At 47.0% G+C, this 13,856-nt stretch overlaps 1 protein-coding gene across 2 annotated transcripts in view; it reads left to right on the top strand.

The window, feature by feature from the left end:
• Window positions 1–9,681, top strand: part of Arpc2 (actin related protein 2/3 complex subunit 2) — a 33,821-nt gene extending 24,140 nt beyond the window's left edge. For both annotated transcript variants that reach the window (XM_076550119.1, XM_006972208.4), the window contains 4 exons: window positions 4,236–4,362; window positions 5,545–5,645; window positions 6,195–6,295; window positions 9,235–9,681. In XM_076550119.1, coding sequence (XP_076406234.1) covers window positions 4,236–4,362; window positions 5,545–5,645; window positions 6,195–6,295; window positions 9,235–9,259 — 354 coding nt within the window. In that variant the 3' untranslated portion in view covers window positions 9,260–9,681. The remainder of the gene's footprint in view (window positions 1–4,235; window positions 4,363–5,544; window positions 5,646–6,194; window positions 6,296–9,234) is intronic.
• Window positions 9,682–13,856: the final 4,175 nt, after the last annotated feature.

The raw sequence follows: 13,856 nt of genomic DNA, 5'->3' as shown, positions 1-13,856 counted from the left end.
GCACATTAAATACAACTAAACAAAACTACCATAAAAAGAATGTTCTAGCACAATACACACAGAATGAGAGGGCGGGGGGAATATACCATGTTGTAGTAGGTCCAGTAAGAAAAACCTGGACCACTTCACTTTAGGAATTGGCATGTCATTCTTAGATGTGGGCCATGCTGATCTTCCCTGTAGAGTCCAGTGTTAGTGTGTACACACTCAGGTAGCACTTCTGGTTTTTACTGCCTCGCTCTGCAGCCGAGGCTGACAACTACTTGTGATCCTCCTGTCTTACTCTCCCGAGTTCTGGATGCCCAGGTTGACTTACACCCTGATTTAAGGTGCTACCTTTATCGTGTGCAGTTTATCCCTAGGATAAATTGTGCTTTGTTGGAAGAAAAAAACAGTGCCATGGGCTTCGCAGGTAAAGGTCACTTGCCACCAAGCCCAATGGCCTGATTTGAGTTGCACACCAAGGTCCTACCTAGTGGAAGGAAAGAAGTAACTTCTTAAAGATGTCCTCTGACCTCCACACACGTGCACTGGTACAGATGGTCACATGCACACAAAGTAAATAAAGTTCATAAATGCTTTTTTATTTTTATTAATTTATTTTTGGTTTTTGAGACAGGGTTTCTCTGTGTAGCTTTGGTGTCTGTCCTGGATCTTGCTCTGTAGACCAGGCTGGCCTCAAACTCAAAGAGATCCACCTGGCTCTGCCTCCCAAATGTTGTGATTAAAGGTGGGCGCCACTGCCACCTGGCTTAAATTAAAAAAAAAAAAAAAAAAAAAAGAAATAGTGTCCTGGTGTTCAGACATCCTACCAAAAAGAAGAAAAACAGTCTGGTAGGTTTCTGTGTGACAGATAATAATGAAGACAAGCGATCTGTTGGGAGGGTCTGGTTGCTGTTGCTATTTCAAGAGAGAGCAAGGAGAAGCCAAGACATCAAGTTGTCTAAAGGTTATTTCCTGCTGTAGAAATAGTGTTGATCAAATCTCTTGGGGAATGGGGAGAAGGAGGAAGAGAAAGCGGCTTATGTAGCCAAGGATGATCTTGAAATCTTTGGGTTTTTTTGTTTGTTTGTTTTGTTTTTTGTTTTTTAATCTGTTTTGTTTTGTTCTTTGTGGGAGGCTTTTTTAAGACAGGGTCTTACTGTATAGCCCTGGCTGTCCTGGAACTCTGTATACTTAGACCAGGCTGGCCTCAAATGCAGAGAATCTGCCCACCCTGCCTCCTGAGTGCTGGAATTAAAGACTCGCACCACCATATCAGACTGATCGTAAATTCTTTATCTTCTTTCAAGTGCTGGCTTTATAGGCATGTACCCAGTCTCCAAGTATCTTTCCTTTAGGGAACAAGGTATGTTCCCTAAAAGGGAGCTAACCTAACACATAGAAACCCTTTCTCTTCTCCATAACCATTTAACGCAGAGCTAGCTCAGAAGCAGTGTATAAAACAAACAGAATCCCACATGATCTGTATTTTGCTTAAGACTTGATAATCAGTGTGTCTTAGGGTTTTATTGCTGTGAAGACACCATGACCACACAACTCTTACAGAGAAAAGCATTTAATTGGAGCTAACTTACAGTTGAGAGGTTTAGTACATTATCATCATGATAGGAGGCATGGTGGCAGGCAGGTACACATGGTGTTGGAGAGGTCGCTGAGAGTTCTGTATCTGTCAGAAGAGAGAGTAGTGAGCCACTCAGCCTGGCTTGAGCTTCTGAAACTCCAAAGCACCACCCCATGACACATGCACTCTTCTAACAAGGCCACACCTACTCCCAATAGTACCACTTCCTATGGGCCTTTGGGGGCCATTTTCATTCAAGCCACCACCACGCTGTGGGCTCTTCCTACTTGCAAATAGAAGCATAGTCCCCGTCCCAGTCCCCCATTACAATGGTTCTGCATCAGCAGGTGTACAGGTGTTTTCTTTTACTCGGGAGGACTGTGCTGTCTTTGAAGGACAGGAGAACCTGAAGTCCAGCAGGAGCTTTGGCCTAAGGAACTCAGCCTGGCAGGGAAGGAAGCCAGATGCCCGAATGAGTAGTGAAGTATCATAGAAATGCTTGCAGAGAAGAGGTAGTAGCTCCCAGAGCAGCCAGTTGTCCCGGCTGTTGGAGGCTGACTATAGAAGAGGTGGTATGTGAGCAGCAAGAGCAGCCACACTTCAGATTATAGGGCTGTGTGACCATGCTGTGAGTTAGTGTCTTAACCCTGACACTGGCCTTAGCTTCGCGCACCGGCCCTGTTTCAGAAGACCCACTCGGTCTACCCAGTGGATTGGAGTCTTTTTAAGGGGGGATTCTAGGGAGTGGTTTCAGGGCCTTGCATGTGTTGCTGTCATTGCTGGGAACTCTAGGAGAGGAACGTCATACTCACTCATCTATTTGTATAGGAGTGCATGCATGTGGGCCTGGGGATGGAGCATAAGAGGAATGGACTGGGCTTTGTTTGTTTGTTTGTTTTTCTACTTTAGTCCTTTTTTAATAGTTTGGTAAGCACTGTGCTTTTGTTAAGGATCATGAGCTCTTTTATTTTGGGGGATTATTTGGTTTGGGTTTTTTAGTTGGGGGGGGGGTTAAGACAGGGTTTCTCTGTGTAGTTTTGAAACCTGTCCTGGATCTCGCTCTGTAGACCAGGCTGGCCTCGAACTCACAGAGATCCAACTGGCTCTGCCTCCTGAGTGCTGGGATTAAAGGTGTGCACCACCAATACCCGCCTAGTTTGGTATTTTGATGCAGACTCTTCTGTAGGCTGGGGCTAGCCGTGAACTGCCGGGAAACAACCCTGAACTCTTGATCCTTTTGCTTCCATCTTCCAAGTTCTGAGGTTATGAGCATGTGCCATAATGGCTTACTAGAGTTTTGTTAGGGTTTGTTTTTGTGAGGGCAGAAGGGGTTAGGAGAAGGTCTTTCTATGTAAACCATGCTAGACTTCACTTAATTCTCCTGCCTTATTACTCTCTTAAGATAACTCAGCTTCTTTTAATCTGTCTCCTTTAGCCCCCGCGGTGGGGTTAAATTTGCTTTAGAATTTTGATTGATGAATTCTAAATAATAACAGGTAAAGATCTCGTAGTTAAACAGTGCAATCAAAGGCCCAGCACCCAGTAAAAGCATGGCATTCATGAAACTGGAAGTAAAAGATGAGGTGTGGGTGTGCCGAGGTCGTAGAGGCCAACGATCAGGAGTTAAACTCATCAGCTGGGGAGAGAGCTCTGCCAGAGTCCTTCTCGTCTATTCAGTGAGTTTAAAAGCAGCCTGGCCACATGAATCCCCTTCTCGTGCGGGGCCAGGGGGCCACGGGGCAGGGGAGAAGGCAAGGAAGAAACTGCAAAGCCCTGGGAACCAAGGGAGCCAGGGGAAATTGTTCAGTTTATAAAGAGTTTTCCCTGTGTGTATAGAATTTAAAATTCCAGGGGGGCTGGAGAGATGGCTCAGAGGTTAAGGGCTGCTCTTCCAGAGGTCCTGAGTTCAATTCCCAGCAACCACATGGTGGTTCACAACCATCTGTAATGAAGTCTGGCGCCCTCTTCTGGCCTGCAGGCATACATGCAGAGCACTCATACATAAAATACAAATAAATAAAAAAAATTTTAAACTCCAGCTAAAGCCTGCTACTAGTCACCATGAAACTTTAAAGATTTCTTTTAAAAAATTTTTTTCCCCACATTATACACAAGGGAGTAGTAAGCAGCAGTGCTTATCTGAAGTCTTGTGTTGTTTTCTGGAGCAGTCTTCCCACTCTGCCCTGACTGGCCTTGAACTCAAGTTGATCCTCTTGCCATGTTAGGCCAAATGAAGCGAAAGGGAAAGGGCCTTGTACTGCGGCGCTTTGTATCACAGGCGAAGATGGGGTCTGTTGGGTGCTCTGGAGTCTCCCTGTTGAATCTGGAGGGCAGTGGAAGTGCTGGCACTTGTAGGTGGGGTGGGGTTTTTTTTTTGTTGTTGTTGTTGTTTTGGTTTGGTTTGGTTTTTCAAGACAGGGTTTTTCTGTAACAACTCTGCCTGAACTCATTTTGTAGACCAGGCTGGCCTCAAACTCACAAAAATCTGCCTGCCTCTGCCTCCTGATTGCTGGAATTAAAGGCGAATACCTCCACAACCAGACATGTAGCAGAGGTTTGACAGTTCATTTTTAGTTATCTGCTGGTCCAAAGGACTGTGAAGGTCTGAGCACCTAGTGTGAATAGAGTGCCGCTCAACTCAAATGAATTTTCTCTTGCTATATCTCCACAGGAGTTCAAAGAAGGACGAAGAGCCAGCCACACAGCCCCCCAGGTCCTTTTTAGCCACAGGGAACCTCCTCTAGAGCTGAAAGACACAGATGCTGCCGTGGGTGACAACATTGGCTACATCACCTTCGGTGAGGCTGGAGAGGTAGTTCAGCGGTAGAGTGCTTGCCTAGACACACACGGCCCTGAGTCCAGTCCTTAGCACTGCAGAGAACAACCCAAAGCCTTCCATCAGCAAATGGAGCTGCCTTCCTTCACACTGCAGCATACCCAAATCCGGACAGCCTTAGCTAACTCTTAGTGGCAGAAGCAGGCATACCGGCGTGTTTGTGTTGCCTCTTCTGTGCTGTGACAAGAGTGTCACAGGGCGCTGATCACAAAGCAGGCGGGGCGCTGTTTTGCTGCAGTAATCATTTCCTGGCTCTTTGTGTTTTTCTTAAGTGGTAAGGGAAACGGTAAGCTCTGGTGTCAGGAGTTAGAGACAGGCCGTGTCCTCATTGCCTGGCAGCTGAAGAGAGTTCTCTGTCGGGGGCAGTGTTGGGGTTTTTGCTTCTAACACCTGAGCTCAGCCGTGATTCGCTGAGTCTTCTTTTCCACCAAAGATACCAGGCTTACTCCTGTCAGCCCTGTGAGCTGGCCGATCAGGACAGCTGCAGCCCATTTCCTGCTGCAAGCTGCAGAACTGTCTCCTTAGGTTCACCTTTAACTGCAGGTGCAGCTGTGGGTTGCTGGTGACGACAATTTTCTTCCATAGGCTTCTTGCAGTTGAGGTGTGTCTTACAGTTGATAGCATGTCAGTTTCATTGACAGCATTTCTTTATGGTTCATAAATCGTGGTAAACTTAGAATAGAATGCACTTCCTAGCCTGATGTTCACTTTTTTCCCCTTCAAGCCAGGGTAAACTGAGAGCCAGAGTTCTACATTTCTTACCGGCCGTTCCTTTTCAGCACAGTTGGTAGAACTCGGGGCCCTTGGTGTTAATGAAACAAACATGGGGAGAACTGGAGCCCACAGGCAGATCTGCCCAGTGCAGCAGCCTCGGCCTGTGGGTGGAAAGCAGCTTACCCTGTAGGGCCTGTCTTAGGTTTGGTTCTCATGGTCAGGAGAGGAGTATTCTTTGGAACCTAGTTTTACTGACAGTCTCTGCTTCAGCGCCAAGGACACAGGAAGCTAGAGTTCAGTGTGGAATCCGGGCACTCCTGGTTTTTATGCCCTGAGCTTCAATATTTACACTCGTTGGCACTCCCTGATTGTGTTGTCTGATGGTAGCACACATGCCACCACTAATGCCTTGTCTGTTTCCGTGCCTTAGTGCTCTTTCCTCGCCACACCAATGCCACTGCTCGAGACAACACCATCAACCTGATCCACACCTTCCGGGACTACCTGCACTACCACATTAAGTGCTCTAAGGTGAGGGGCGCCAGTGCCTCTACCAGGCCGTTGATTGACTCTCAGTAGACACTTCCACGTGGGGCTGGAGGGGAGGGGAGAAGGGGGGGGCGCTCAGCAACTGAGAGTGCTGCTGTGCTTTCAGAGGACCCAGGTTCAGTTTCCAGTGCCCACGTCAGCTCACAGCCATATGTATCGGGGCCTGATGCACTCTTCTGGCCTCCATGGACACGTGCGCACACATAATGTACATAGACTCATGCGGGCACAGGCACATGTATACTAAATTTAAAAAATCTGTAAAAAGTTCCGGAGGCCTTAAGAAATCATCTCTTGGTGTAGCCAGTGGTAGAGCAGTGGCCTAGCATGTTCCACGCACCAGGTTGTCCCCCACAGTAAGAAATGACGCTCTCCCTTCCCCTCATCCTCCCTGTAGTAGAGGGAGTCTGTATCTGGTATTGCTGTCTACCCGTCCCACCTCCCCTCCGTACCCACAGTGTGTCCCAGTGACAGCAGAGCTGTTTCTCCGGGACGTGAGCCTGTTTCAGCTCCGCCTGTGTTTACCCTTAGGCCTATATTCATACACGAATGCGAGCAAAAACATCTGACTTCCTCAAGGTGCTCAACCGCGCACGCCCAGATGCCGAGAAAAAAGAAATGAAAACAATCACGTAAGTAGGAGGAACCACCTTCCCACCTCAGCCCTGGAGAAGTAGCAGGTCCTGGGGCCTGCACCCAGGTGACTGAAGAGGCCAGCAGAGCCAAGCCTAGGGCTACCAGAGTGAGAGTGAATGAAAAGGCCTTAGCTGCTGATGGGATCCACGGTCTTTGTGAGCTACAGAATGACAGTTAGGGGAAGGAAATAAATGGCCCTTTTTTAAAAAACCAAGAATCTGTGCTCTATGGGCTTGAATTGTAAAAGGTGAGTCTCTTCCTTCCGTATTCCTGGAGAGGTGGAGTCAATCACTTCAGGACATTTAGTTCTCTGAGAAAGCCTGGAGCCAGCACCTACCTGTTCTTCCCGTCTACTGTCCTGCTCTCAGCAGGGCAGAGGCCGCCGTGGTCAGGGAGAACGACAGCAGGCAGAGCAGTAAGCAGTGTGGCTCCTGCTCAAAAGGCCAGCATGGGGTGAGACCGAGAGTGCGTGCTAGTGTGGGTGGCAGGCAGAACACCTTCAGCTGCTCCTGCCTGTGCAGCTGTACCAACCTCGACTCCCTTGACATTTGAAGGCTCAGCCGAGTACTGAGAAGTAGGTAAGGGTTTCAGTAACAGCACCAGCAGGCATCTGTGCTGGGGGAAGTCTCTTCTGACTTTCTGTGCTGCCACCTAGAGCCTGCAGGCTGGTGTTCCCTCTGACCTGGACAGAGACGGAATCCGGTGTCATGTCGTGGTGGGGCAGCTGCGTGGCATAGCTAAAAATGCCAAGCTGTGGACAAGGTGGGCAAGTAAGGTTATGCCCAGGGAGGCACTTTTTCTTTAAGACCCTGTCTCCAGGTGCCTGCAACTTCTCCTTTCCTCCTTGTCTTTACAAAAGTGCTTTCCCCCAGCCGCCATTACAGGTGTGACCTGGGGTAGAAAGGGAAACTTGCCCTGGATGATGATTCAGAACCATTCAGAACTAGCCTGTGGCATGAACCTCTGGTCCCTACTGAGGCTGCTAGTTACTGAATTAGGAAAATAAGTTGAGCCCAGGAGTTTGAAGCTGGTCTGGGTAACATTAGCAAGATCTTGTCTCCAAAAACAAGCAGGTAGCCTAGGAGGTGGCTCAGGTGATGCAGCGTCACTGTGCAAGCACGAGGACTTGAGTTTGGACCCTGTCACCCACGTGTAAATTAGGCATGGTGCCCCGGTTCTCTAACCTGGACAGACAGGTGCATTGTGGGAGCTCGCTGGCCCACCTGTCCAACCAGTTACTGAGTTCCTGGCTCACGTGGAAGGCAGAGGTGTAGTCTCAGTGATTTCAAGGCCAGCCTGGTTTACATAGCGGGTTCCAAGCCATCCAGGTACGGAGTGGGACCTTGTCTCAAAAAACAACAACAAGAAACAGAAAACCAATAGAGGAATTGAAAACCAATTGAGGAAAACACCCAATGTCAACTTCTGGCCTTTACACACACACACACACACACACACACACACACACACACACACACACACACACCAAACAAAACGAGGGACTGGAGAGGTGGCTCAGCGGTTAAGAGCACCGACTGCTCTTCCAAAGCACCCGGGTTCAATTCCCAGCATCCACATGAGAGCTTACAACTGTCTCTGGCTCCAAGATCTGACACCCTCGCACAGACATTCATGTAGGCGAGACCAATGTACATTTAAAAAGAGAGAGAGAAAAAAAAAAAGGTTAAAAAGTGGGATGTTAAAATAGCCTTGGGACTGACTGCTTGCATCACCTACTTTCACCCTGATAACTGTCCTGTCTTCAATCTGTTCCGTGGCCAGCATGTGTTCCTGGTGCCTACTGCCAAATTGGACAGAAAGAGGCAGGAATTAATCTCGGCCTGATGGGGGACCCAAGAAAAGATGAGTCCTTTATAAGGATAAATTTAGTTGTTCAAAAGCCTCCATCCTGCTAAGTGGACAGATTTAAAATGATGTGGGCCTGCCCTAGGTGTGCTCCTGAACCAGAAGTTGTCTCTGGGGTCGGCATTCCACAGTACTCTGCTTGTCTTGTGGGGAAAGGGCCATCAGATGGTTTGATTTAGGATGGGCAGGAAACGTGGAGAGCTCTGTTTTTATTCTTCTGCTGTATAGTTCTCAGTTCTCAATTCCAGGCCAGATATTCTTGGGGTAGGTACCATTTGTAAGTGTTTGGGGTTCTAGTAACGGTTCCTCTGGGGATTTACTTTGTAGAAGACACCACAGCTCAGAAACCCAGAACCAGCAAAGTGTTCTATGAGCCAGATGTACTTACAATGTGACAACAGAAATGTCCTTAACCTTTAACTTTTGAAGTTTGTTTTTTGTTTTTGTCTGTTTGTTTTGTTTTTGAGACAGAGTCTCACTGTATATCCCTGGCTAGCTTGGAACTTACAGAAATCCACTAGCCTCTGCCTCCTGAGTACTGGGATTAAAAGCATATACTACCACACCTGGCTGTTGTTTTTAAGTTCTTAAGATGGCTTTGAGTTTCCTACCTCCTGCTGAAAGGTTAAGGAATTGTTATCTGAATGGGAATGACTGGGTAGAAGGAGCCTCAGTGAGTGGAAATTCAGGTCCATATAAGCTATCTGAAAACTAGAGAAAAGTGGGTGTGGTCGTGCCCTCAGGAGGCCTCAGAGGCAGACTAGTTCCAGGTCACGTAGTCAGACACTGCAAAAAAAAAAAAAACAAATTTTACAGACAATTTTCCCGTCTGCTGGGAACATCCAATGCCCTTAAGGACTTAGCATGGTGATGCTGAGTCAGAAGAAAGGTAGTGGAGCCCTTCTGTGAAAGCTGGGTCTTGACTGGGACCGGGGCTCCGGCACCTTTGATTGAAGGCTCCCCTCCCTCGCTGTTTGGTGTCCCTTGGGCATTCCACCCCAGGTCTAGAGTGCAGGGTAAAAGGAGAGGACGTATGGAACAGGCCTTCACACCATCTCTGCTTTTGAAGGGGGAAGACATTTTCATCCCGCTAACGCTGGGGAACTGAGGAGGAAGCCCTGCTGACGGAAGGCTGGACCGCTTGCTACTGGATAATCGTAGCCCTTCATGTTGCACCTCTCCAGGTTCTTAGGGATTCTCCGTTTGGGTTCCGTTTTGTACGAGTTTGGCAAATAACCTGCAGAAACGAGCTGTGCTTGCGAGGACTTCATAGTTCCCAGAATTTAAACAAAGAAAAAATTCCACTTGATCAACTTAATTCCTCCTTTTATTTTTCCCTCCCTCACTGCCCTTCCTTTTCACCCTTTTCCAAGCTGTTTGCTTTGCAATATGTTACTGGTAATGAGTTGCAGATAATGCAATCTTAACTTGTTTTCTTCTAAGTATTTGAGTTCAAAACTCCTGTATCTAAAGAAATACGGTTGGGGTCATTAATAAAGAAAATCTTTCTATCTTACTTGAGGATTTACTGAGTTTCTGGACTAGGAGTCCAAAAGAGAAAAGGAAACTAGGTTTGTTGGTACACACCTTTAAATATTTTTATTTTATGTGCAATGCATAAATGTTTTGCAGATACGCACATTCACAACTGTGCTTGCGCACCAGGTAAGGAAAGGGGCATCATACCCTTTGGAATTGGAGTTACAGGTGGTTTTGAGCTGCTCTCCTGGTCCTAGAACCAATCCAACCTCTCTGCAGAAGCAATAAGTGCTAACCACTAAGCTTACCCCTTCATCTGCTATGGCATACACCTTTTTGTTTGTTTGTTTTTTGAGATTTTGAGACAAGGGTTTCTCTGTGAACAGCCTTGGCTGTCCTGGAACTCAGGCTGACCTTGAACTCAGAGAGGTCCACCTGTCTGCCTCCGAGTGCTGGGATTAAAGGTGTGTGCCACCACCGCCTGGCTCTGGCATGTACCTTTTAATCTTAGCACTTGGAGGGTGAGGGTGGAAGGATCGAAAGTTCAGGGTTATGGCAAACATGCGTTTGAGGCCCATCTGGGCTACGTGTGAGGACCCCCCCCCTCAAAAAAAAGTGCTTTCTGTCTGGGCTGTGTGTATATTAGAGATGATTGGGATTTGGGTGGGGGTTTGTTAGTTTTGAAGTAGGGTCTCACTGTGTAGTCCAGCTGCTCCCACTCAGATCCACCTGCTTCTGCTTCTGAGTGAGCACTGGAATTAAAACTGCTTGTTCTTCAGTCACATAATAAAGGCATTTCCTGAAAGGGGGTCCTGCAGGACACTGATGGCTGTTCCAGAGTGGAGCTCATACATACTGACTGGCCACACTCCCTCACATTCCAACAGATTGGTGTACTCCAAGAAGCTCACTGTAGGAGGTGCCTGCCACATAGAGACCTAGGAACCTGCCAAAACATGCTGTCCCCTAGCAAGATACTGGTGCCAGAAATAAAATTTGTTTGGTAAGGTCTTGTCCTGAGAATTTGAGGGTACCCACAGTGATTTGAAGGCTGTTCTTTTGTCCCCATTTCAAGCAGTGTGTTTCAAACTAATTTGACAGTCATAGTGAATTATGTGGTCACCTGACTGTAGGTGACCAGCACTTTTATTTTCTACACGTTTGTTTTTCAGATAGTGATGCACTTGCTTGCATGCATGTTAGACATAGTAAAGCCAGGTCCTGTCACCTCCCCAGTGTGACAGCTGGAGTAATAGTAGCCCAGGATTACACCAGTAAAATGACATACTTTATGTGTCCCCTTTCTTCACGTTTAACCAGTTTTATTTAACACTCGTGTGTACCTTTGTTGTGTGTGTGCGCATTTTTCTTACTTAGTTTTCTGAACAGCAGCGTTTGTTTTAAAAGCGGAATAGTGCAGATAAGAGCAGTTACTATAGCACACATAGTATAGATTGGAGTTTTTTGTGTGTGCGCGCGCGCGCGCGCACGAGTGCCAGGTCAGGGTTAGAGAACCGTTTTACTAAAGTATCTTGAGAGATATTTAAGAGTTTCAAAGGTAGTTTGATAGAGTTTTTGTTCTTGTTGGATGTGTTTTTGAGATAGGATCCTGTTATCTAACCCAGGCTGGCTTCTGCCTCTCGGGTGCTGAGATTACAGGTGTGTACTGCCTTGACCACTGTTTGTTTGTTTGTTCTCAAAATTGGTAAATAAATAAATAAAAGCATATACTGCTCTTTCAGAGGACAGGACTTGGGCTCCTAGCACCCACATTAGGCAGGCAGCTCACAACTAACTACCTGTAACTCCAGCTCCAGGGGTATCCAACCCTTCCACCCTTAGCAGGGACCTGCACTTATGAACATGTACCCACACACAGACACAAGTTTTAAAAATAATAAACCCCGGGCTGGAGAGATGGCTCAGAGGTTAAGAAAGAGCACTGGCTCCTCTTCCAGAGGCTCTTGAGTTTAATTCCCAGCAACCACGTGGTGGCTCACAACCATCCATAATGATTTCTGCTGCCCTCTTCTGGTATACAGGCATACATGGAGGCAGAATGTTGTATATATAATAAATAAATCTTTAATAATAATAAACTCCAGTTCTCGGGAGAAGTAGAATGAAGTGGATTTCTGTGATTTCAAAACCAGCCTGTTCTATGCAGTGAGTTCCAGGCAATTCAAGGATACAAGGTGTGATCTTGTCTCAAAATAAAACCCCAGTAGGGTCTTACCTTCTGGCAGGCAACCAATAATAATAGCAATAATCTGTATGTATTCTTTTGGGGGTCTCTGAAACATTAGATTTCTAAAGAAGTATTACAGGAGCCGGGAGTGGTGGTGCACACCTTTAATTCCAGCACACAGGAGGCAGAGGCAGGTGGATGTCTGAGTTGGAGGCCAACCTGGTCTATACAATGAGTTCCAAGACAGCCAGAGCTATTACACAGAGAAACCCTGTTTCAAAAGAAAAGAAGAAAGAAATTGTAGAAGAAAGATATAATGGCATTAAATATTTTTATAATAGTAAATTCTGTCTAATTCTACAATACTTTGCCAACATCAGAAATCTATGGTGACTGGATGAGACCTTTTCTCAGTCATTTAGCCACTGTTAAGGTGTTCGTGCTCCTGTAAACAGCTCTAATGAAATTCACTGAATTCTTAAAAAAGAAAAAGAAAAAATGGAAGAACAGTTGGGAAGAGGACAGGAGTCAGCAGGCATATCAGGACAAGAGGGTACCAAGTAAGTATGGTCATGCATTGCATGCATATGTAGGAAAATGTGATGGGACGTCATGATAACATATAGTAAATGGGAGGGAAAATGCACTTTGAGTTGGGCATAGTGACTCATACTTATGATCCCAGGACTCCCAATTTCAAAATAATGAGAAAAGAACGTGTGTGTGTGTGTGTGTGTGTGTGTATACAACATAGGCATCTCTACTGTATACAGGCACACATGTATATATACATGTGTATTTGGATGGGGTTCCTCCCCAACCCAGTGCTAGGGATGGACTCCAGAGCCTCGTCTGTACTAGGCCACCACCAGCCACCATGAGCTACGCTCTAGTTCTATAACAGCCATGTGATCTTATTTGTTCTCTTTTTAAATTGTGTGTGTGGGTATGTATACATGAGTGCAGGTTCCTGTGGGGGCCAGAGGCATTGGATCGCTCTGGATCTAGAGTTACAGGAGGATATGAGTCACCCAACATGAATGTTGGGAACCAAATTTGGGTCCTCTGCAAGAACAGTATACTCTCAACAGCTCTGCCATCTCTGCCCCTTACCTGGCCCTCCCTTGGTTCCCTTTATGCACCCAGATAGTACTGGTGGATAAGTGGTATTAAGTCAAATGTCTTGGGCTTTCCAGCCCTTCCCTAACATGGTTGTGCTCTTTTCCTTTATTGGAAAGAGGGGCGGGGGGTAGATATAGAAGGAGAACGCCCTAACCTAACTGCTACATCAGTCTGCTTTATAGATGCGCGGATGTGGCAGTTGACATCAGTTGCTTTCTACATAGGGCTCACCTGACACACCCTTGTCCAGCCCTCCTGGAACCTAAGCTGAAAGACTGTGAGAGTGAGAGAGTGTGTGTTAGGACTGCTGGGATTCAAGGGTCTCACATAGGCCAGGCTAGTGCTCAACTAGTTCCTGTTTCAGTCTAATCTCGCTAGCCATTCGGATTTAAGGACAGGGTCTTCTCCCTCAGCATCTGAATAGGGGTTAGCCTATTCAGGTTCAAGGTTAGCCTGGGCTACATACCAAGACCCTGTCCCATTGGGAGGATGGGGGTGGCTGATAAGCAGTTGCAGGGACAGCAATTCAGAGTACGGGAAGCTTCATCTGCCTCCCTGGTCCATAGTAACTGCCTTCAGACCTCATGAAGCACACCAACCCAGTCTCAAATGCATCAGGAAAATAGAATAGGAAAGCGGACCAGGGAGGTCCAGGAGGCTTCTGGGACGGTCTGGAATGTCCATCCCAGCACATGTTCTCCATCAAGAAAACAGCAGGTCAAGGCCACAGGCAGTAGATGGAGCATCTGAAGACTTGCACCCGCCTTCTGTGGTTGGAAGGGTAAAGGAAACTCTCATGGCCAAGGGCTTGACAGAGAGGAAGCAGATGAGCTGAGGGAAAAGCGGAGCCGAGCACAGGACAGAACCCAGGCTCTCCAGCGCCCACTGCCTGAGCTGTGTCC

The sequence above is a fragment of the Peromyscus maniculatus genome, chromosome 13 (assembly GCF_049852395.1).
Source record: "Peromyscus maniculatus bairdii isolate BWxNUB_F1_BW_parent chromosome 13, HU_Pman_BW_mat_3.1, whole genome shotgun sequence".
Classification (NCBI taxonomy): Eukaryota; Metazoa; Chordata; class Mammalia; order Rodentia; family Cricetidae; genus Peromyscus; species Peromyscus maniculatus.
The sequence above is the reverse complement of the archived record's forward strand: the minus strand, read 5'-3'. Positions and strand labels throughout refer to the sequence as shown.